General features: G+C 39.9%; 3 protein-coding genes and 1 pseudogene across 11 annotated transcripts in view; 1 reads left to right on the top strand and 3 right to left on the bottom strand.

Annotated features, from left to right (window-relative positions):
• Positions 1 to 2,628, top strand: part of rnf185 (ring finger protein 185) — a 3,803-nt gene extending 1,175 nt beyond the window's left edge. For 3 of the 4 annotated variants that reach the window (XM_027136685.2, XM_027136684.2, XM_027136686.2), the window contains exons 5-7: positions 87 to 141; positions 1,141 to 1,258; positions 2,212 to 2,628. In XM_027136685.2, the coding sequence (XP_026992486.1) occupies positions 87 to 141; positions 1,141 to 1,258; positions 2,212 to 2,309 (271 nt within the window). In that variant the 3' untranslated portion in view covers positions 2,310 to 2,628. The remainder of the gene's footprint in view (positions 1 to 86; positions 142 to 1,140; positions 1,259 to 2,211) is intronic. The other variant, XM_027136687.2, reaches the window with a different exon arrangement.
• Positions 2,629 to 3,483: 855 nt separating this feature from the next.
• Positions 3,484 to 5,498, bottom strand: LOC125140360 (annotated as a pseudogene).
• Positions 5,499 to 5,826: 328 nt separating this feature from the next.
• On the bottom strand, positions 5,827 to 8,966 carry LOC113636524 (FAST kinase domain-containing protein 5, mitochondrial). 2 transcript variants are annotated; one of them, XM_027136658.2, is made up of 2 exons: positions 8,814 to 8,966; positions 5,827 to 8,358 (listed from the first exon to the last, which is right to left on the bottom strand). In XM_027136658.2, exon 2 carries the CDS (start codon positions 8,350 to 8,352, stop codon positions 5,908 to 5,910), a length of 2,445 nt encoding a protein of 814 aa, XP_026992459.2. In that variant the 5' UTR covers positions 8,353 to 8,358; positions 8,814 to 8,966; the 3' UTR covers positions 5,827 to 5,907. The 2 variants fall into 2 exon arrangements, with proteins under 2 accessions (XP_026992459.2, XP_026992460.2); XM_027136659.2 differs by having other exon boundaries at positions 8,830 to 8,957.
• A 4,166-nt stretch (positions 8,967 to 13,132) lies between these two features.
• Positions 13,133 to 23,359, bottom strand: LOC113636543 (leucine zipper putative tumor suppressor 3). Of its 5 annotated transcripts, none has more exons than XM_047808988.1 (6): positions 23,134 to 23,359; positions 19,571 to 20,164; positions 18,032 to 18,619; positions 17,623 to 17,943; positions 16,457 to 16,687; positions 13,133 to 15,421 (listed from the first exon to the last, which is right to left on the bottom strand). In XM_047808988.1, exons 2-6 carry the CDS (start codon positions 20,072 to 20,074, stop codon positions 14,660 to 14,662), a joined length of 2,406 nt encoding a protein of 801 aa, XP_047664944.1. In that variant the 5' UTR covers positions 20,075 to 20,164; positions 23,134 to 23,359; the 3' UTR covers positions 13,133 to 14,659. The 5 variants fall into 5 exon arrangements, with proteins under 5 accessions (XP_047664944.1, XP_047664941.1, XP_047664945.1 ...); XM_047808985.1 differs by having other exon boundaries at positions 19,541 to 20,164; positions 23,134 to 23,358; XM_047808989.1 differs by having other exon boundaries at positions 18,044 to 18,619; positions 23,134 to 23,358.
• Positions 23,360 to 24,142: the final 783 nt, after the last annotated feature.

The raw sequence follows: 24,142 nt of genomic DNA, 5'->3' as shown, positions 1-24,142 counted from the left end.
TAAACAAACAAACAAACAAACAAATAAATAAATAAAGGTGAATTATACAGCATGTATTGATCTGCTGTCTTCTGTTGGGATTTCAGAGAAAGAACTCCTCCCAGACCACAAGGACAAAGACCGGAGCCTGAAAATCGAGGCGTAAGTGCACATACTACAGTATATCATTTCCTACTGATTAAAAACATGTCCTTGTGTCATCCTTTAAAATCAGTGTGATGATTAATCACTTCCTGTGTTTAATCTCGTAAAACAATTTGACACGTGAGATAGGAGTTGTCAGGTTTGCGTGCACGGCTTTGCAACACCTCGTGCCTGGTTGCACTAGCCGCATGTGATGAAACTATTACGTGGGGAAGGCAGTTAGTGTAATGCCAATGTGTAAGTAATTCATTAGTAAAAAAAACGCCATCCCCCAATGGGACTCATTAACAGGCGTCTCCTAAGAGAGAAGTGGGAAAGCGACTTTTGTCGCCCTCTCAGGTAATGATATCACCCGGCGTTTGAGGTTGCATCACATTTCTTTTGTATTCAAAGCTTTTGTAAGCCATTTTTTAAAAAGCTTTTATACAATTTTATAGCAGGATTGAATAAATAAGGACGACTGTGAAGTGGCTATCGTTAAGGTGTTGGCAATAACTACGATATTTAGTGCAAAAGTTTGCATTCCCCATGATGATGTTTTGTAAATGGAAACAAAGGAAGTATATTTAGAATTTAAAATGTTTCTACAACAATCAGAAGCACAATGTGTTCAGATATGTTAAAAAATAGATAACTTATGACCTTAAGCTTAACCTTGGGCTATATTTTTGGACTGTTTTTGTTTCTCATGATAATGAAGAAGCTATAAAACCTAAAGAGGGTTGAAATTTTGGATGTTTTTTCTGTACGTTGAAAAACGTAATATTAATAATAATAATATCACATTATATATATTTCGAGTTAGATTATCTCTTCCTGTACTTTATTCATCATGTATCCGCTTCTCAAACTCGACCTGAATATCGATTGCTTTGAAGAGAATAGTGTAAATGTACGTAAAGTACATAAAGACGCTCGCACTCGTATCTCTACTGCATGTTCTAATTACTGAGTGAATCTGCTTTGATGCTTAGATCAGTGTTTCTCATATCGCAGGGGTTCCAAGGATTCGGGTTTGGAGATGGCGGCTTCCAGATGTCCTTCGGTATTGGAGCGTTTCCTTTTGGAATATTTGCCACAGCGTTCAACATCAACGATGGACGACCACCACCAGGTACGACACCGCTTTCACACCAGTAAACCCGAGAGCGCTGGAGAGCAGGAGTGGAAAAGGACACTGTGTTTACTTTAGAAAAACTATGATTTTTTTTTTGGGTCATATTTGAGCTTATTTGTGTGACACAGCAAGTTGTCATGTTCTCAGATGATTAAATAAATCAGTTCCAAAGCTGTACATGATAGTGCAAGGTCAGCTCAGTTTTTTTTTTAATATGTCTCCAACACATCTCTTAACTAAGATTCACACCATAATAATTAGTCAAAGATAACGATTATGACAGGTTTTGTACAGGTAAAAAGATCGTATACCCTGTAGTACGAAATTTATTGAAGGATTTATGGAACTGTCAAACGACAGCTCGTATCGCAGTTATTACTCTTCATTCTTCATTCGCTACTAAATGACTGAAGCTTAAAGCATCAGTAAAAACTGTGTTGATTTTTTTAGATCATTTGTTTACACTCATCTGAACTAACCTAAGTCCCTTTATTTAAAGAGTGTGATGTAGGGTATATATATATTTTTTTAAAATTTAGAAGACTTTACAAACTAAACACGCACAGTGACTTGTTGCTTTGCTACGGGGATGCAAACTTTTGCACCCGACTGTATCGTCGTTTAAACTCCACTGAATTCTCAGTTCTGATTCGTCAGAAGGTGTTAATTACTTTTCTGTAGTGGCAGATAGTCATTTTATATTATATATAATTATATTTGTTATATATTATTATTATAATTATATTTATATTAAACCTCGCTGGTTTGAGCACGTCATCGTTTCTATATTAACGACTCCTCAACAAACTGTCGTTGATTGTTTTCCCACTTCAACAGTACACCTAATGTTTTATTAAGCGCAGACACGCTGGAGAATCTCAGTGTATCTGCAAAATGGAAAAACAACCTGTATGACTCGTAACACAGCATGATTTCCTTTATCTTCGCAGCAGCTCCAGGAACACCGCAGCACATGGATGAGCAGTTCCTGTCCCGCCTCTTTCTGTTTGTGGCACTCGTCATAATGTTTTGGCTTCTTATCGCATAAACAATCAGGAACCCGATGTGAAGATAACAGTTCTTTATGGACCTGATGATTAAGTTACAGACAGTTATTACTAAAGTTTCACTAATGGAAACATTTAATTTGCTCCCCATTACACCGTTGGACCTACACTTGGTTTTAAACGGTTGTTTTTATGTTTGAAGGATCTGCATGATGGCGTGTCGTGTGTAGCATAACTGCACATCTGCCGTGATTTTGATTCTGTAAATTATCATTCGCTGGAATGTTTTTTCAGGCCTTGTTAACTTCCCCGCGCAGATGTGTACATTTTAAATAAAAATCAGAGTCTTATTTCTCTTAAGATCTCATGGCGTTGTTTTCACCAGTTGTGTGACACGGATCATAAAATGAAATAAGGAAGACAACATAACAGCTTGTGCTATTATTGTGTGACGGCAGCAGACACGATGCTAGTTTTATTCTCCAATAAGTGAAATTAAGTGAAGTGACATACGGTTAAGTACGGTGACCCATACTCAGAATTCGTTCTCTGCATTTAACCCGTCCAAAGTGCACACACACAGCAGTGAACACACACACACTGTGAACATTTATGCTGCGGTGCCCGGGGAGCAGTTGGGGGATTCGGTGCCTTGCTCAAGGGCACCTCAGTCGTGGTATTGTCGGTTCGAGACTCGAACCCACAACCTTAGGGTTAGGAGTCAAACTCTCTAACCATTAGGCCACGACTTCCCCAATAGCAGCTTTCCACGTTTTATAATTAGTGATCACGTTTTATAATTATTTATTGAAGAACGTCATACTTGTCACCCATTTATAGTTAGGTTTAATGTTGAATGTCAGAGTCAAGTTAAGTCATCTCTTATGTTATAAAGTTATCATATTTAACTTTATAAAATATTTAATAGTTTGCAGGTTTTAATGTAGCTGTTCTACTATATGACCAGCAGATGAACAAATCCATATAAACTACACATAAAGAGTCTGTATTTTTGCATAAGCATAAAAAAGGGAGGTAAAAAAAGGTAATTAATTATCTCAAGACTGCAAGACTAGCTACAAATAAAAATATGAATATATTAACATAAAAAAATCTTAATATTGCAAGTTATTTATTCACAAGCTATATTGTGACTGACTGGTTTCCATAAACAACCTTTGCAATTGCTCATTTTTCATTTTCATTTTTTTATTATTGTGGATCAAGAAAAGAATACCGAGGAGAAATGACAAAGGCCGCTGTCCTCCATTGTGTTTCCTGTTCGTTAGAAAAGATTAGAGGTCTAAGCCATGTTGATTCAATACAAAAGAATCGTATTAGCACCGAGTCGGATGGGCTTAATGTTCATCAGTGTGTAATATCCAGTATGAAAAAGCATCCTCATAGTCTTCACAGAGGAAACAACACTTTGTCAACAGGATGGTAACCGTTAATCTGTGATAACGGGAATCCGCTTCAAAGACATTTACGGTTTGCACGACATTAAATGTCCATCCCTGTCAAAAATTAACCTGAGACCTTCCAACTCAACAAACTATTCCTTCAACACGAATTGTTTTTCCATATTATTCCAGCCTTACTTATAGCAGTAGACAACAGCTATTCCTATTCCCAACACTATGATGATCAGCATGAGAAGTGGTCCTATCGCATTAAGCAGTAATAGACAGGTACAGGTCCTGAAATTATTTCATATATAACTTGGATATATGTATGCATATAAATCTGTTGCTTCAATCGAGGAATCAGTAGATACAGTATACCCAGAGCACCGGGGTAATTTTTCTTGCTGGGTTTTCACTACAACACTCTCCGCAAGTGCTGGATGGACGTCTGGTGGCTTTGTCTCTTCTGTAAATAAGTTAGACATACTGCAGAACAATAGCCATCCTGCATTTTGCAGAACAGAAACATTCGTGTACCCGTATACCTTATATACCTTGGCATGTCTCTAAAATGCAGTCTAGTCTCTTAATTCCCTCTTCTTCTGCCGCTAAAAAACACCACGGCTTGTCAGAGGCGTCTGGGCTGCGGCAGTAGACGTGATTCCATTCTCCTGAGTCAGATATAAACAATCTACATAGGCTACATAGGCTCTCTGAATGTCACACAGGGGTGCTAACTTGGCATTTAGGGCCTGTTGTGTTCGTATTGTGCTGCACATTTGGTGATACTGAAATGTGTGTGTTGACCATCAACCTTATAATAAAACACCAGCAAGTTCTCTATAGTCTAGTTTTTAGTTACAGAGTCACATAACATTACTGCACAAATAAAATAGTAAGTCATTTACCTAGGTCAGTGTTTAAGTCAATGCTTAGGTTGTGCCCATTGCTTATATTTATCCAGTTTAAACAGTTTATCCAGAGGAGCTGATCTCTTTATCCCCCTTATAAGATGTTCCATTTAGTTCAATGCACTCTGAGAATGATAGTAATAGAACATTACAATTACACTCTTGTTAGAAGACTGGAAACTAATAGTCTTGTTATAATAAATCAAGTTCTTTATTCTGTCCAATTAGTAAAGATTTTACAGACTGCATTTATAATTAATATAAAGAATTAAGATAAATGTGTCTACAGTAAACACGTATGTTAATAAAATGAATAAATCCACTACAAATCTATGTTGATGTAAAACACATAATACACCAAACATGTAAATAAGTAATAACAGGTCATAGTTATGGAACCTGGTCAACCACTAAACACCATAAAAGTGACATTGTACCTTTTGCTTATTTATTGTTTACTTATTTTATTTATTTATTTATTTTATCTTTATACATAAGATATTTCAGGGGGGAAATGATGCCAAAGAATAAAATAAAGCTTTAAAAAAAAACATTGGGATAGTTTAATGCTAACGATGGCATCTTAACTAGTGCACTTTATATCAATTTATGTATCAACACCAAGCTCACGCGTCCACGTGGGTTCGTTTTTTAAATCAAATTTTAAACAGCACGCGCAGCGACCGTTAAAAACCGTTAACAACCGTCAACCATCAAAACGGCCATTTTTAAAATAAGGGATATCAGTAAGCCTTAGCATCGGACAAGCCTCACTCAATACTTTAGTATTAGACCCCTCTTTTGTAATACCATTGGTAGAAAAAAAAAAAGGTAAGGGAAAAAGATTTTTATTAATTTATGTCTTCTGACCACCTGATGGCGCCACATACTTTTTTTTGAGTGGTTTGGTCATCCAGTAAATTATTTCTGAAGCGCTTTTCTGCTTTATAGACCTATCTTTATAGACAATAAAGACTAAGGGGAGAAAAACAGCAAAAATATTGTTCATATTACTTCTGTTTTATGTTTCCAGGTTTGGCAGTGTATACACTATTATTAGCTAGCAAACCAGGATTGCTAACTAGCTAGTCAATGTTTTTAAGCAAACTAGCTTAGGTGAGCCATCTTGAGGTAAATTACTCCTCCTCCTACTAGTACTACTTCTACTACTACTACTAATAATAATAATAATAATAATAGTTTGAAAGAAAAGTTACAATATTTGTAACAAACACAGTACATCCTGCTTTTTAGGTTTTATTTTCATTTTTATATATTACAATTACATAAATAAAAATACAAATTAAAAAAAAAATTAAAAATCATTTCCTTTTTCGGGAGTCAAAACTACTAAAAATTTTGCAGTGCATGTAAGCGAGTCTCTCAGCAAGGGAGCGTCGAAGAAGTGGTATCCATTCCCAATGTGGCACCTCCACAATTGTATACCCTGACAAAGCTAACTGCCTCCTTTTCATCACATACAGACCTGTTAACCGTTGTGTCCTATAACAATAATGGTTTCTACTGGTCACCTGAACTGCAAGCCGAGCAACAGAAGACACGGGGGTAGCATGGCCAGGAATGGAAGAATGCTCCTGCTGTTTAGTAATAGCATGTAGGAGATCATCAGTCAGGTCAACTCCCACACTCAGAATGCTTTCTCTTTTAGTAGAAGCCTCCACAGGACACAGAACTGGTTGCTGGTGGGACAGTGTCGCTGACATGGCCGTTTTTTTGCCACTTGTCAACTGCACCATCAGATCATCTGTCAGGGTTACTCCTGTTTGCATTTCTTTCCAATTCAGAGGCCAAAGGGATTCCTTTTCTGGATTATATTGGCTTTGATAGTTCTCAGCTGCTACAGGCAAAGGATTTCCACTGGGATCCATGTGCACTTCAAGGTCAATAGAGCGCATATGTGGTAGGATCATTCGCTTGTGCACAAATAACTTTCCTCCCAACAGCTCCTGTAGAACAGCCTCTGCCTCAAGAACCTCTTTTTTCTGACACAGTTCAGACTGGGCAAAATCCCACAGCTGTTTAGTCACCTCCACCCGGACTAAGGGGTTCATCCGTGGCCCAGTCCAACCAGGCAGCTCAATCGCCACTGTTCCATCTAGAGTGAAGAGATCCTTCTTCAGATCAATCAATCCTGTGACATGGGTTGTGAATTCAGGGCTTAAAGCCAAACTCAGCAAGTCATGAGGGAACTGACCTACAAATGCCAAGCCAAGCAGGGCTGTTAGGAGGTGTTCAGGGTAGCTGCGGAATTCAGATTCTCTGTCTCGCAGGGCTTGTGTGAGTCGAGGGTGAAGGCTGGGGCACTGGCTAGGAATGATGCCCAGGTTACCAAATGCCCACAGAAGCTTAGCTGCATCCTTGCTCCTGTATTGAGATGGTAATTGGGGTAAGTTTTTTGCTACAGCAAGGAGAACACGGTCATCATGGTAGTGCAGTGCAGAGCAGGTCAAAGCAATGTGCATTAAGCCCTGGACAGCCATCTGTGGTGCGCGACGAGGCACTTCAGAGCTGAGTAACTCCAACCAGGGGAGGTGGTCCAGGTGGCTGAATCGCAATAATTTCATCACATTCACAATACCAAAGTCACTAATTTCTTTAACTACAACACACGCTCGGTCCACAAGGCTGCGGAGAGCTCCCACTGAGAGCGAATTCTGAGTTTTAAACAAACCCAAGCAAACAGCACCCACTTCTTCACCCTTCAGGTCTTCTAGATGGCGCATTATAATGCCTTCTACAGACTGAAGAAGAAATGAAGGACATTGTCGGCTTTCACCCAGTATATACACAAACTGGACCAGCTCTGGTGGACCCATCTGATTAAAATGCTTGCTTACGCAGTCACACAATTTGTCTATGTACTGTGGGACTGAGCGTCCGAGGCATCGCCACAGGTCAGCTATGAGCAGTAGCTGATGCAGCTCCATTTCACTGGACCGGCGACTAAATTCAGCTTCGTATAATTCCAGTATGTTGTGGTGGTGAGACAATTCCAGTCTCACGAAGGCACGCAAAACCTCAATCAGCTGCAGATGTGTGAAGTTCTCCAGGTTCTCCACACTGTAGCGTAGCAGCATGGAGAACCGCATGTTGCCTCGGACTATCACAGCCTGTTCAGGTTCCAAGCGGCCAAGTTCACAAATGAAACGAGCTACATTTGAGGCATCAATATTTTTCATCAAGGCAGCTTTATGAAGCAGTGACAAGCCGTCTTTGATCTGAATAGCAGGTGGACGCTGAGACACGTCATGGGACATCGTGCTGTACTCAGGCCTACATCTCTGAAAGGCACGTGTGTCCTTTTTTATATACATGGAGACCTTATCTTTAGGAGGATCAGATTTACACTCTTTGTCAGTGACGTCCTTATTATAAGCAAAACCAAGCTGGGCATTTTTTGAGATTGATAAATTGCGCGAGGGACCGATCATATAGTGATTATTTTGTTGTCTGAACCCAGCACTTGGGACAGGCTGAGAGGTTTCCTCTACTCTCTCAGAACCTGCCTGGATGGCAGAACTCTCTGCTCTGGACTGGTAGTAAGCAGAGGGATTGTATACCAACAAGCACCCCTCAACATTTTCTGTGCCCTGTTGCAATGTTTGCGTCTTTTCGTCCTGCTCTACGCTTCCATATTCGCTCTCTGAACAGAGGTGCTGAGCTCCGTGCACTGACAAACACGGCGATCGGACGCACGCACGCAGCATAGCCGCACGACGCCACAGCACCCGTGCAGACATCCTCATGGAATTCTAAAGGGGAAAATTGATAAACGATGTTTATTCATGTTTTTGATCTTTAAACCAGTCACAACCAGATTAGATTAGATTATTTTAATTATGCATAATTTGCAACAATAAAAGTCCTATTGCATGTGAATTGTGTGTACTATGCTTGTGTTTATGTGTGCTTGATTTTTATTTAATTAATTTTACTTTTTAAAACAATTTAAAGGCATTCACTGTGACAGCAAAGAAAGAATTTCATTGTACTGGGAAACTTTCCTTACTGTGCAAATGACATCAGTCATGATCATGCTTATTTTAATGTATTTTATATCTAACAGTGTTTGACAGCTTAAAGTTTACCCCCATAATAACACCTACACGTCAAATAACCTTGTTCCCCAGTGCCTGCTTGCTTACTGATCTATTGTCGTCATTCATTCTACTAATCATCACAAACATATAAATACAAATATACTCACTGATATAAGTGCTTACGTCACAAAGTATTAAAGTGTCTCGCGCACAACAAAACACAAATCCATTATACGAGGTCAGCTCGTGCTACACGTGAGCCTCCATGAGTGCGGCGAAACGTCACGTGACACGTACTACGGTGGGTGATATCAGACAAACGGATGGTGTAAGAAGTATTTTCACTTTTACTGCAAATTAGATATTTGATTATATTTATGCTTTTATGATTTTATATATTACGTATAATATTTATATATTATGATTATATATACACGCGTTATAATTATAGATAAAATATGGAACAACAAATTACTACAAAATAAAAGCTGTAAAAGTTAAAAAAAATATATATATTTTTTTAAATAATCATACTACATTCTACATCCAGAAATTATAATAAAAGTAACAACAACAATAATGATCATTTTATTATTATTTATTTTTTCTATTTTTATTTTATTTTTTGGATATAGTATGTGGTGACGTCATATAATCATCATCGTCGTTGTTGTACTTTTTATTTAGCTGCATTTAGTTTAAAATAAAGCTGATATATTAGTGTGTTTGATTTCAAGCTATTACTTTAACATGATCTTGTATCTGAAGTGGGATTTTATTGCACCCAGGAATCCCAGTAACTGTTACATAAATGTTAAAAATCACAGACTACACTTCCCTGACCCTCTCAGTCAAAGGATCCCACTTTAGTTTACATTTATTCTAGGTGTTAGATGGAGTACAGGAAATAAAATTGACTTTAAAATTAGTATTTATGGTATTAAAGTTGTGAAAATAATGTATAATAATTCATCTCATTGTTGCCCTAGGCCATATTTCCCAAAAAATGAAGTATTATGGTCATTCTGTACTCTTTAGGATAAACCCATGTGCTGTATATAATTATAGAGTATATTTTATGTATAGTCTTTGTGTAAAAAGTGAGATTTCATGAGCTGGATTTTCAGCTTTATGTTTTTAAGCCAATCCGCAGAACATATTGCACTGCGTAGTAACTAGGGAAAAATCTTGGCCATACAAAGAATTAATCTTCAGATCAGTTTAATGAGAGATTTAATCGTTGTTAAGCCATGATTAAAAGTAAGCATTACAACACAAATGAAAATAAAATAAAACAAATCTCTGCTGAATCTTATCCTTGTTGGTACAACTCATCCCCCTGTGTTTATGTGAATTCAATATGATTTATCACGTCTCATGTGGAACCCTTCACACTATCGATCACTCCATCATCCTGCGATGAAAACAGAATGTAAAAAACCCCTCATATTTATATCATTCATTTTTATTCACATCTTTATTAATTGAATTCATATTTGCTAAGATATGCTCTTTTTTTCCCAAGCGATTTTCGAAGCATAAAAAAATCAGAATGAAAACTGTTTGCAACATTTTGTCCTCCCTTTCAAACATTTCGAGAAATATTTTCGAGACAGGGGATCACAGACATCAGGGGCGTTCATGGTCTTCCCTTCTTATAACACGTAATGGCCGATCGAACTTTTTTCCTTTTTTTTTTTTCTTTTTAAAGATTTTAATATATTATATTATATTCCTATATCGATAGTTTGAAAAATAAAAGCTGACATGTCAGTCTTATTAATTCACAAAAGTATTCACACGCAATAGCTCGGTATATTTGGATAGAATAGATATGTACACATAAATAACAATGATATTTACATGCAGTCGACTGCCCCTTTGTCTCTACCAAGAACACAGCAGGACACAACAGAATTACATAGCAGCAAATGTGGCCAAAGACAGTAGAGGGGTGGTGTCCATCTAAAGCTTTGTAGATTATGTCTCGCTTAACACCGAGTGTCATAAAGCTGATTAATAAACAAACAAACAAACAAACAAATAAATAAATACATACATAAATAAATACGTAAATAAATACATGAATAAAACTTGCAAATCTGCTCATGATTATAATTGTGTAAGGGGAAAAATATTAGAGCAGTGTAGTTTTTTAGTTTTCACAATTATATGATTACATTAAATTAGGCATGTGCTGATAATACTTTGTTAATAATCAACAGATTTTACTTCATTCTTATTACAACAGTATTATTATTTTTATTTGCACTGTGATGATGGATATCCACCTGAAGTCTCTCGTGAAGATGCAATCATGCTAAATTTTTCCACCGAACCTGCATCAATAGAGAGAATAACTACAAACTAAACACTTTTTTTTTTAACAACAGCATTTTCAATTGTCTGATCCGATCAGTATCAGGTTCTGGTCACAGCTCTGATATCGGACTGGTATTGAATCAAATATCACAAAGCGTATGCAAAGCTTAATGGCTTTAAAACTGGGCCATCTGATATTGATTCTGTAATAGATAATGTTAATCACTTTGAAATAAATGACAAATAAATTGCAATAACCTTTTGGATAATACCTTGCCACATTTATCATTACTCAAAAATGACTGGACTCGTTTCGTATGTTTGCTTTTGTCCGATGAATATTAACTTTCCGTTGGTTAAAAATGACACCCATGTTTATGTACTGATGGCTGGGTTTAAATTTTATGTTTCTTTATGGTTTTGAGGTCAAATTAAAATTTCAATTTAATCAAATTCATTTCTAAAACAATTACAAAAATTAAGAATTTGGCTTTTCTTTGAACAAAATTGTTTTCGTTCAGTTTAAATTCGGGTCCTTGACTGATTGCATAGAATTTCCATCCTGTATATTTGACTATTTTAAATTGAATTTTAAGTAGAATTTGAGTTGACTTAAAAGGAAATTAAAACTTAATGTGCAGTAATTACAGTGCAATTAAATATCAGATTTACAAAACTCAAGTTCCAGATATAAGTAATAAATGTGGCATTTTACTAACAAAACCTAAATAAGTAGAAATATACCTATATTTTAAGTATCAAGATTTTTCGGCATGTCAACTCACCCATTACTCAACTGATCAAACTTCCCATGTGTTGTCTATCACCTTGTATTGTATTACTCATTATTAGCACAAGCCTAATCAGATATAAATCAGATATACTGTGTCATAAGGAGCTGATTAATCCACTGATGGCTTCAATTAATATAATAATATTTTTCACTGTGCCCCTTTTCGCTATTCGTCCCAAAAAAGTGATTCCTGAGTGATTTAATTTGCAGATAAACTAATTTCATTCTAAGTATTAGAACCATAAATAAATAAATAAATAAACAAACAAACAAACAAACAAACAAACAAACAAACAAACAAACAAATAAATAAATAAGAGTTGCTATCGGGAACAAGTGTGCAACGAAAATGTGAATGATTGGCCGTTCAATAACGAAAGAATAAACTAAAATAATTTCTTGGATCCATGATCATTACATGCTCTCCTTTAGGATGATATAGGCTTTGTGACAAAAGGTGGGTTGTTTTCATTTGTATGTTTTGAATTTAATGCTACCACTTTTCCACCTCCATCTTCTTCTTGTAAATATATCTAAACCATCGGATTCCACACTACACACTCGCACTACCTGCCTACCTACAACTCCCCCTCGTCACATTTCACTCTTTAGATCCCACTCACTTTATATGGCGACGAAGCCTGTGTACACGGTGTACTTACTTCAAAACATCACTTCAATCTACTGCATATTTTATATATATATATATATATATATATATATATATATATATATATATATATATATATATATATATATAATTATATTTTTAAAGTCAAATATTCTAAATGATACTTTCAAAAAGTATACATTGACACATATTCTTTTTTTGGAAGAAGGTCCCACTTAAACAGACTCATTAGTTCATAAGCGTTGGATGAGCCGTGCTTCAGAAGTGCGCCGTTCTCCAACCACGCGCTGTCCTAATTGCCTTCTTAGCACTTTTCATCTTTCATTAATTTTTTTTTTTTTTTTTTTGGCTCAGCCGCTCACTCCTCCTCTAACTAGCAGCTTCATAAACCAAACACCTCTCTTAAAAAGAAACATTGTCTGAGGCCAAAGCAAAGTGCATTAAACTTTTTTTTTTTTAAATACCTCTCACTCGCTCTCTAATATATTCTACACGTTTCTGAAACATGGAATACAAAGGTGAAAAGCAGAAATGTTCTGGTAATATGCTTTCGTGTCGAATGACCACGTGTCGGTCCTCCGCCGCTGCTTTCGCTATCAGAGCAGGAGGGTTGAGGCACGCTCCTATACAACGCACCAGGTCTTGGAGTCCACTGGTTATCATTACCACGACTACATCCACTATGAGGGAACTCGAGACCAGCAACGCCTCCTAAATATTTGGTCCTTCATTTTTGGAAAAAAAAAAAAAAAAAAAAAAAAAAAAACACACACACTGGTGTGGTATGGACAAGCACCATATACAGGAAGAGGATCATGTCACTCACTGTAGTTTCTAATTAAGTTTTTTTTTTTTGTCTTTTCAGCCAATATGGATGCTATTCTATATAATTGTTCTTTTTCTTGTTTGCCTTATGGTCTGGAGAAATATTATTTAAAGGAGCAGTTCATAATTTTCTTTAGCTTTATAGTTCCTGACTGTGTCTCCCCAGTGACCCGTTACTTATAAGGGACAGGGTTTGGAGGTTGGTAGCTCTGTTCCAGCTGTGGGAATCATTTCCAGGGCGGATAAATCTAAACAATAACGAAGAAACTAGCCACATCTGCTGCAAGGCAAATACTGCAATTTACACTAATTGTTTACTTTTTTTAGTTTATCAAACTGCACCTTTAAATAGTATGTGTTAATTTTAAAGTTTAACTTGAGATCTGTTGATCTAGATTTATATAAGCCCCGTTCACACTGCAGGTAAAAGTGGCCCAAATCTGATTTTTTTGGGGTCAAGTGACCAGGTCAGTCTTCTTCAGGAGTAGTGTGAACACTCAAATCTAGCCCATATCTGATTTTTTTTTTACAAATCGGATTCAGACCACTTCCATATGTGGTCCTGAATCAGACCCAAATCTGATTTTTTTCTAATGTGGCCGCAGTGTGAACAACCAAGGCGGATTTGATGCGCCTTTTACGTCAATCTACATCGACATTCGTCACAATTATGCGCCGGCAAGTACGCACACAAACGTGTATAATAATAATAATAATCAAAAGTTGCCCTTGACATCCGAAAATTTTCAAAACACTGCGTCTCTGTGCGACAGTTACACAAACATTTAGAAAAAAAGCGAAAATGCTTACTTCCTCCATAACCTCGCCAACTTTAGCACAACGGCGTGCTGCGTGTGACGTCATTGTTATTGTTCGTCTGCGCATGCGGGTCAGTTCAACAGCAAACAGTTCACACCGGTATCTGATATAGGCCACATTTTAAAAGGTAATGTGAACAGCCAAACAAAAAAATCAGATCTGAGCAAAATATCCGAATTGAGCATTAAGACTTGCAGTGTGAACGTGGCCATAGTGACACATCGGGAACCGTGCATTGAGAGCTAGCATACAACAGTCTAGGCTTAAATCTGGATTATTAATGCCTGATCCCTTATCCCCTGAGTGTTCGATCTACTCCCGCTCCTCTTGGCTACAGACTTAGGGCCAGCTCTTCCTACACCCCAACAACCCAAACCAACACCTTTTAGGATCAAGAGCTTTTCCTAAGTCAGTCATAAGGCCACACAAACATATTACTTAGCAACTTGCACCCCTCAACCCTGAGGTCTGCCTCACTCAGCAGGGCATCCTTGGACTGTCCTTAGAAGTTACAGACATGACGTTTTTGTTTCAGAAGGGTTTGTACTTAACGCTATTGTAACTGGTGCTCTAAGTGTTTCTTTTTTTTTTGTACTGCATCAAAGAGGTCACATTTACTGGCATCATATCTCTGTAGACTCAATCCTCTCCAGACGAGTGGGAATGGGCCATGGGGGTGCCAGCTGGTGCAGGGCGGGCACCTTCTTCTCCTCGACCGGGGGAGTCGGAGAGGTGACTGATACAGCCACAGGTGACGTTGTGGGTACATCAAGACTTGCAGAGGGTGGCGGTGAAGCTGATGTTGCCGGCGATACCAGGATGGGAGTGGCCAGCTGGGCCCCCAGCTGGTCCACACGCTCCTCCAGTGCCTGGTTCTTCTGCAGCATCTCTACATAGCTGAGCTGCAGCTGTGCCTGGTACTTGAGCACGCGCTCTTTTTCTCCTTGCCACGTTTGGCGCTCATGGGCGAAAGTGAGTGCCTGGCGCTCACGCTGCTGCCGCTCCAGACGCAGCTCCCCTTGAAGTAGCTCCAGCTGACGCCGCAGGTCGCCTGCTTCCTGCCGCTGCACCTTAGAATCATCGCTCTGCAGGTTGAGCAGTGGGTCCGGGGCAGGCAGTGCTGGCAAAGGGGGGAGCGAGGGCACAGGGGGCAACGAGGGCACAGAGGGCAGTGACGAAAGAGGTGGCAAAGAGCTTGGTGTCTCTGGCGGGCTCAGGGGCGAGAGGAGGCGTTCCCGACTCCGAGACAGCACCAGTTGACCCATGTCGGCTAAGCCAGATTCGGGGGTACGAGTGCCAGCAGTGCTGCTAATCTCACTCAGGGCTTTCTTCAGCCCAGCTACCTCCATCTCAAATGCACTCAGCTTGTCTCTAAGGACGGTCACCTAAAGAGTAGGACAAAATTTGAAGGAGAAAAGATTGAGTAAAATTGGGTAAAATGTCTAAGCAATGGGTTCACTTACTGTAGTTACCTGACTATACACACAGTCTACAGATATTTGAATACAGTGAGCAGAAATTTTTTTTTTAAAAATGTCCTCGGTGTGTATGTGTGTATGTGTGTATGTGTGTGTGTGTGTGTGTGTGTGTGTGTTCTGTCAAAAGAAAAATTAACCGGTGAGCTGAACATGGTTAGAAAAACACTACACTGGATGTGGTTCAGTGACTATCTAGTACAGGAGTTGGGCTTCCCTGAACATTTTGTACATGTTAACATCATGAAAGTCTTCATAATGAGTGGATACATCGAGTTAGGGTTATAAGGGGAAAGGAAATGAAAACTTTCAATCTACAGTATAATGACAGAAAAAAAAACATTTTGTGAACGTGCTGCTTCCTTTGCTTTCTACTAGACAACAAACACCAATTTGATTTTCTTGATTCACGGTGAAGCTAGCATGAATTACCTGCATGTTGAAAATAGAATTTTCCACACATGATAGAATAGAATTGACCATATTAGAGTATAGCAGAGGATATAAATCGACATTTGGCTAATTTGACTAATTAAATCTGCTTCTGCTTGCATTTAATGTCTTTTTTTCATCAATTTTTTTTCATATTCAACAAAAAAATTGTAGAATGGTTGGTGTATGTTAGAGTTGTTGCGTAGTGATGTTAATGGCTATGGTATGAATACATCTGAATACATTTCTCGTCGTTGTAGTCATCCCTATAGATGTCCTAGCTATTAACAGTTTAGGAGCAGGACTAAGAAACACCTCTCTACCATGTAATGTAGTAAAATTAGAACAAAACTGATATAACGGGCACTGACCCGATAACTTAGTCCCCATCCACTGCATCATTTTTCTGCTCTGATGCATGACATATACATTTAAATGTATACAGTATTTTTTTAATTATATGGCTATTCAGGCAGAGCCATTGTAAGGGCTGGGTTTAGGGTAAGTCAGCACCTCGGCCAGCATGGCCTGCAGTTCTGCCTCGCATCGCTCCAGCTCCAGCGTCTTGGTGCAGAAGGACTCCTTCAGGCTGATCTCGGCCTGCTCTCGCTCCCTCAGCTGGGCGTTCAGCTCCTTCAGCTGATTCCTCAGGGCCACCATCTCTCCGGCACGCTGGGTCACCTCACCCTGGCTCTCCCTCAGCTGTTGTTTCAGTAAGGAGATCTCACCTGCCTTCTGACACACCTGGAGAGCAAGCAGAGCGAATGATGGCCATACGGGTGCGCTCCAGGTCACGGCTGTTCAACTTTAGTTAAAGGGGACTAAATGGGGAGAAAGAAGCATATGGGGTATGCTAGCCAAGCCACTAAAAAGCCACCGGTAACAGCTGAGAGGTTAGAGAGAGGATGTCTACCTCAAGTGGGCCATTAAAAATGGATCAGTCCAGTCCAGTCTGTTGGCAACTCATTAAACTTGTCTGGTCAGTTAAATAACTGGGAGTCTCAGCAGCAGACACTTCATCAACACAATACAAAGCATCTGAAATTTTTTCTACACTTTTTTGGCCAGACCCTTTAGGATTTTAAAGACCTCAACCTGATTGGTCCTTCACACTTTCATTAGGAAAATAAACACTTTTCATGGAAAAATGGGAACCAACATGCATGAAATGTTATAAATGAGATCTTTGATGAAATGTACCAGACTCCTGACTAGATTACTGGTTTCATTTAAAGGTTCAGGTTTCTCAGAGCAGCTTAGTCACTGCTGATGCTTGTTTGTCAGAGATTAAACAAAAACAGTGATGAAAGAAACTGTAAGAGACTGGACATTATATATGAACATTACATTAGAGTTATAAATTCTGCTAACATCACCAAATTATTATCTAGATTTAAAATATTATATAAAAGATCCTGTAATTCTCTTTGGAAGAAGACAAAACTAAGTAAAAAATAGTATCCCGGTCTATGATGGCCAATTTATAATATTTAATAGCCATAAAAATCCTGTTAACTGAATAAATAAGTTTGGCCACCAATAAATTTGGCCACCAAAAAGCTTCTCAGAATCTCAAATGTAGGCAATCAGTCTAAACTGTTTACAGTTTTACAATGTCTTGCCTGATGGAATATATTTGCAGTAAGGATACTTCTAAACATTGCAGTCTATCCTCTCACCTCCCACTTGGTCTCCTCCAGCTTGGGCAGGAGGTCAGCCTGCTCCTTCCTGTAGTCCAGGCATTTCTTCTCCAGTTCCTCACGCTGGGCCAGGAGCAGCGTCATCTCCTCCTGAAGCCTGCGCTTGTCCTGCTGCAGACGGCTGATCTGGGCCTGCAGGGCCTGCTGCGAGCGCTGGGCACGTCGGGTCACCTGCTGCAGTCGCCCAGCGTAGTTCTGCCTTAGTTCTTCCATTTCACGTTCCCACACCCGCTGCTTTTCCTCGAACACTTGCACGATTGCCGCTTCGCTCTGATCCAGGTTCCGTCTCATGTGGAGCATCTGGGAATGAGGAATTAGACAAAGCATAATCAGCGCAGGAATGTGCACATGAAATTTAATTTAAACAAACTGAGCTATGATTAAATACCTTCATCCTCACCTCTTGCTCTCGCTCCCATAAGCGGTCCTCCAGGTCACGAATGACGTCGTCGGAGGATGGCGATGGCCGCAAGGGCGCCGGTGCGTCACTCAAGTGGCTGAGACGTTGATAAGATGACGAGCTCTTGCCCGAAGATGAGTGGCCACTGTCAGAGGCACTCAGCCCATTCTGGTAGCCTGGTTTATCTGGCTTGTCCAGGCCAGTTGTTGCAGTTCCCAGGCGGTTGATGTGGCTGGTGGAGGCACTGAGGGGCCCAAGGGCTGGTGGAGGGCCATAGCCTGAACCTGTACCTGCATATGTGGGCAGACTGGTAAGAGAATTCCTGCCAGAATCAGACAGGCTGCCCTGGCCAGCTCGAATACCTCCACCAGAGTGTGTTCCTCGGTTGTTAGGGGTTTCCTCATCTGGGCGAATTCCTGAGGTTCCCTGGCCACCTCTCTCACTTGCACCACTGGCCGACGTGCCTCCGCCTGCACCCACACTGGTCTGAAGGGGGCACACCAGGTTTTGCATGGAATGAAAGCTCTTGGGCACCACAGGCTTAAAGGCAGAGGGACGGACCAGTGCGTCAGGATCCTGAAATAGCAAAGTAATTGCTGTTGAATTTGATTACACACAACATTTTTTAAATAGACATACACAGAAACACACACAACGCATGAGTTTTGACAAAATGACTGCTTACCAAGTATTAGGTAGTGGTTTTAACTTTGTGAAAATGCTGGATACTTACACATGAAATGAAAAGAGTTCCTACATAAAGTTAATCAGTGTATGATTTTGGGATTTGGTCTATGGGTTAGAAATGTTTACTGCAAGCTGCTTGTTTAGCCAAACCATGTTTATTGTGCCATGTTATCCATTTTACTGTTGCTTTAATTTGAGTAATAGAGTATATCAGAACTGTCAGTCATCACATCATCAGTATATGTTACACACACTACTGCTGCTGCATATTGTACAAAAGCATAATATTACACAATATTGTTATTTGCACTACCATGCACTTCTTTCACTTTATGCACACAACTGTATGTCATATATTCTGTATTCATATTTAATACTCTCACTGTCTATATTGTATCATATCGTCTGCATTTTCTTGTATAGTATAATGTTAGATATGTCTGTACTTGAGTGTTAGAAAGGCGCCTTTAAATAAAATGTATTATTATTATTATTATTATTATTATTATTATTATTATTATTATGTACTTTTGAGGGTCACAAACAGCTGGAACCAAATTCCTTGTGTGTGTCAACACACGGCCAATAAACCTGATTCGGATTCGGATTCTATCGGTAATTTTGTGGGAAAACTGTAGAAGAGGCAGTAAATTGTTTCTCATTGCTTTTTGTATTTCTATAAGCACAATATACATCAATGCATACTTTATAGCATACTAAATACCTGTGTGTACACTTCACTGCATTTTATGCATGTATGCAGATGGAGCGACAAACAAAATGGACTTAAACCACACCAAAATGAAATACCTTCCCCTCGTTGTTCAGGCCGTGCTGTACCTGTGCTTGCTCCAGCTTGCCGGAGATGGGCATGATGTTGGGAGGGTTGTGGCTGTCCGTCTTAGATTTGCTCTTGTCCTTGTGCTGCTGCTGCTGCGCTAGTGCTTGATGGCTGCTGTTCTTGTTTTCGTTGTTGTTGTTGTTGAGCACTATGCTGTTTCCACACAGATCCAGGCTCTCTCCTCGCCTGTGGCCTGGTTCCCTCCTCATGGGCCCATTGGAGAAAGAAGCATTCGAGAGCAGTCGCTCACCGTTGACAGTGTGCTGCCGATTAGCATTGTGAGAAGCGGCTGCACGCTCGGAGTGCTCGTTGGCAGTGACGCCTGCTGTCTTGGTGGCCGGTGCCGGCAGGCGGTCAGCACTGAAGCTGCGGTCATCTAGACGCCGGCGGACAGAGTTTGGGGGCAGCGCGGGCGCCAGGGGCCCGTTCGGGGTGGTTCGTGTGCCCACACTTCGCATTGTGATGGCCCGCTGGCTGGAGGCTCCACTGCCCACGCTGCCCATACCAGGAGCTCAAAGCCCCTCACTCAGCCGGCCACAGTGCCAAAGGGCCAGGGCAGGCAGGGCAGCCAGGCTGGGCCGCAGGTACATACACTGCACAAATGGGGGGAAAAAAGGCAAGAGGGTGAACATCAAATATCCTGCTATCAATTTGGTATAGTAGCTTTTATCCATGTGATTTTGAACTGGAGTAAGAGAGAAAGTACAGTTTGTATAAGATAACATTAAAATACATAAATACAGGAAGTTGCCTTTTTTCGTGCCTTACATTGTGCTTTTTGGGAACATCCTGCACTGTCATTACAATATAATAAGCACAAATAAATAAATAAATAAATAAATAAATAAATAAATAAATAAATAAAGTTGGAAAAAAAAATATTATATTTATAAATTATTATACTAGTGTTAAAAATTGCACTTGCACTATGCAATAGAATATTGTTTAAAAACAGAGACATGATCAGGATAATGAAATGACATTTGTGTTTAATTTTATCTCTGTCTTTGGCATCCACAGTGCTGAGAAGAAGGCTAACTAAATGGTAGGTTCTGCTGTTGTGATATAGTTTAGACCAGAGATTTGCAATCTCTCAATTAAAACTGTGAAACCAAACACATACAGTATGTGCTGATCAGCAGCTAGCATCAGCCTGACACCTTTTGCCCTTTTCTGGCCACGAGCTTCAAAATCTCTGCATCTCTTCCATGTACATGAAATTTTACATGCCAACTTTTTTAATTCTGTGACACAAGCTTTTTTGTGGAAAGATATTGTAACTGTATTCCCACATCATCCACTCTTTACATCCCATCAGCTTCTCTAGGTATGGCTTGTGAGACAAGACAAGCTCTTCACACCTCAATTCCATGCACAGTATTATAATGCAACTTATTTTATTGATTTATTCTAAAAAATATGTTAATCTATGTCAGTCATGGTTGCATTTTGAGGGTAATGACCCTTCATATTTTTCATAATGCACCCAGAGAAAAATAATGTCAAGGATTTAATTCTCCCAGGGTAAAGATGTTTCTGACAATCATATAAGTGTTAATGTAGTTATGAATAATTTACTTTAAATAACAAAAGTAAATTAGAACCTGGGATTTCAGGCACAGAACATAATGGCTCAAATTTGATCAATTATATGTCTTTAATTGCGCAAAACGTTTCGTTCACATGGTTTCTTACATTGCGCAGAATGCCAGCAACATTTGGCCTTCACTTCGGCTTCACGTAGCGAACGATGCAGCAGAGCTTTCTCACCTCGTTATTTGTACACATGCCAGCTCAGCTTCCAATGCTTCTGTTTTCATACTAGCACTACCATCAACACCATCACACTCATCATCTCGTAGATCACTGACTAGTTGAGTTGAGTCTTTGCTGTAATTGCTGCATTATGAAACTGCAAGTCCAACGTCTTTGCTAATTCTACCCTCGGTTTCTCATTAACATGATGGACTTTTTGCTCCTCACTGAGAGTTTCAGACTGTTAACATTTTCTTTCTTCTAGAAAACTGCGCTAGCAATTTTAACATCCACTCCAACACCAATACGACATGTGACGTCTAAAATCAAGTAAAAAATATTTCAACATACTTAATATGTCAGCTAGCAAGATTCACGCTGCTAACCATCCAATATCATAACGGAATAATAGAACAGAGTATAAAATGTCTAAGTCTATTGCTCACTGTATGTAATGATGTGCATTTAGATTGATATAAAACATGTGATGTGACTACAGCATAAGTATGCAAGCACACACACACACACACACACACACACACACACTCAAACCCAAATTACTGCTATATCACACCTTGGCTGATAACCTACACTGAGGTTATTACAGTGCATGTGCCATCTTAGAAAGTGGTCTTTTCTGAGTGCAGTATTCTCGTTTATCCAGCAGGGGTCCTGCGTTGGAGTGGCAGTGGCACGTGCCTCCACTACCTCTCTCTCTCTCTCCCTCTCTCTGCTACAGTCGCTCACTCACACGCATTACATCATCACTCCCATGCACGCGCGCACACACACACACACACATACACACACACCTCGATAATTCCCACCTCCAGAAAGTCTAAGACACTGTGATGATGATGATGGTGATGGTGATGATGATGGTGATGATGATGGTGATGATGATGCTTGCGATACACACGTACTGGTGGACATCAGACGTCTCCAAATAACATTTGCGTTCTTTACTGAAGCATCGCTGATGCTGCAGACGCAAACTTGCAGGCGTCGTGGCACACAGTGCATTTGAGAGAGATAGATGGATGATCACAGATGGATGCAGGTTGTAATCGTGAGATGGTTTGGTCTGCATCAAGAGACCAGAGAAGCTGCTGTGCTGTATTGCTCAGCTTTATCCCTTTCCAGGCCCTCCTGCGTGCGCGCTCGTTCTCTGAGTCCATCACAGACACAGACGTATCCAACACACGAACCTTTATGACATCCACACGCACACACACACATAAATGGATGTGTGCATTTGCAAACATGCAGCGTTTTGTCCGCGCATGTCAGAGCGCACATCACACAGCACCTTACAAAGGATTTACAGGCCTAGCAATGGGACACATCCAGGGATAGATCAGGTGAGGTGGTTGTTATGTTGTCTTTCAGAAATCTGCTCTACATCCCGAGAGCACAATGGAAAGACCCAGTACGGATGATACACACGCCATCTCGCGCTGTTTTTATTCCCTGTCCGTCTCCTTTACGCGTTGCGTAATTACATAACGCGTTTGGGTCAAGCAAAAAAAAAAAGAAGGGAAAAAACACCAAAGCGCGTTTCTTCACCCTGGATCCCCTTCTCTCACACCCTTACCGTGTTCACCATCATATAAAACCCTGTCGTCTTTACTCTCAGTCGAATAAGCAGCCGTAATAAAACCGCGGAGTCTTTCTCTAAATCTGTGTCTCTGCCCCCACCACCCGCGTTGAACCAAAACGCAGCCGGTAAAGCAACATTATCATCTTTATTTAACGGGGGTGTGTAGGGGGGTATTTAGGGAACCGAAGGGGAGCCGCAGGTACTTACTGGTCGCGCGACTCCTCTTCCTCTTCTACCGATGTCCGTGAGCGCGCGACTCTCCCGCCGCCGTTAGGTTAGGATCCGCAGATTCCTGGGGAAACGGTAAAGGGTAGGGGGCGGGGGGAGAAAACGGAAAAGAAAAAAAGCGCGGTGTGTACGCTCTCTCTCTCTCTCTCTCTCTCTCTCTCTCTCACACACACACACACACACACACACACACACACACACACACACACACACACACACACACACACACACACACACACACGCGCGCGCGCACGCACACACACACCGGAGCTGGAGGATGAGGTGATGGAGGTATAGGCTCTAGAGCGTCAGCTGTGTCTCACACACCCACCGACGCCCCGCCCCCTTTTTAAGGACGACGGACCCGCCCCTTCAGCCCATGGTACCTAATCAGCTTGGTGTTAATTTTGCCAGCATATGTCTACTATAGACTCCTATAGAGTGCAAGCTCAGGTTACTAGCATGTATATATATAAATACCACGTAAATCATACAGTTCCTGTAAATTAGGAGTATACTGCAGTCACGTGACTCTAAACGTCCTCAGAATGAATTCAAGCTGCTTCATATCACTTACTTTGACCCCAGATATTTTTTGTTTTGTTTTTCTACAATGTATGTACAGTAATAGCAGAATGTATATGAACCCTTTTTTGGTCAAGAAAGACTTAAAGAGCATTATTTATATATGATTCCCAAATTAATTGACCTATTGTTAAAAAAAAAAATATTTCTGTAATGTAATTTCTACTGTACTATAATTTCTACTGTGAGTTAAGGGGGCATTTTTGGTTCATACTCCAGCATTTTTAAACATAATGTGTAATTACTTACACAGGAAGTTGGACACTTTTCCTCATACTGAGAGAAGACAAGAAAATAAACCATATACCCTAAAGTTTAATAGTATTCCTGTTCCAACAGATAAAGCTGGGGCACTTTATTTTTAATATGCTGGTAATTTCACAAATTCCTCCTACAGTACAAA

This window comes from Tachysurus fulvidraco, chromosome 26 (assembly GCF_022655615.1).
Source record: "Tachysurus fulvidraco isolate hzauxx_2018 chromosome 26, HZAU_PFXX_2.0, whole genome shotgun sequence".
Taxonomy (NCBI): domain Eukaryota; kingdom Metazoa; phylum Chordata; class Actinopteri; order Siluriformes; family Bagridae; genus Tachysurus; species Tachysurus fulvidraco.
Note: the sequence above shows the minus strand (reverse complement) of the source record. Positions and strands in the feature narration are given on the sequence as shown.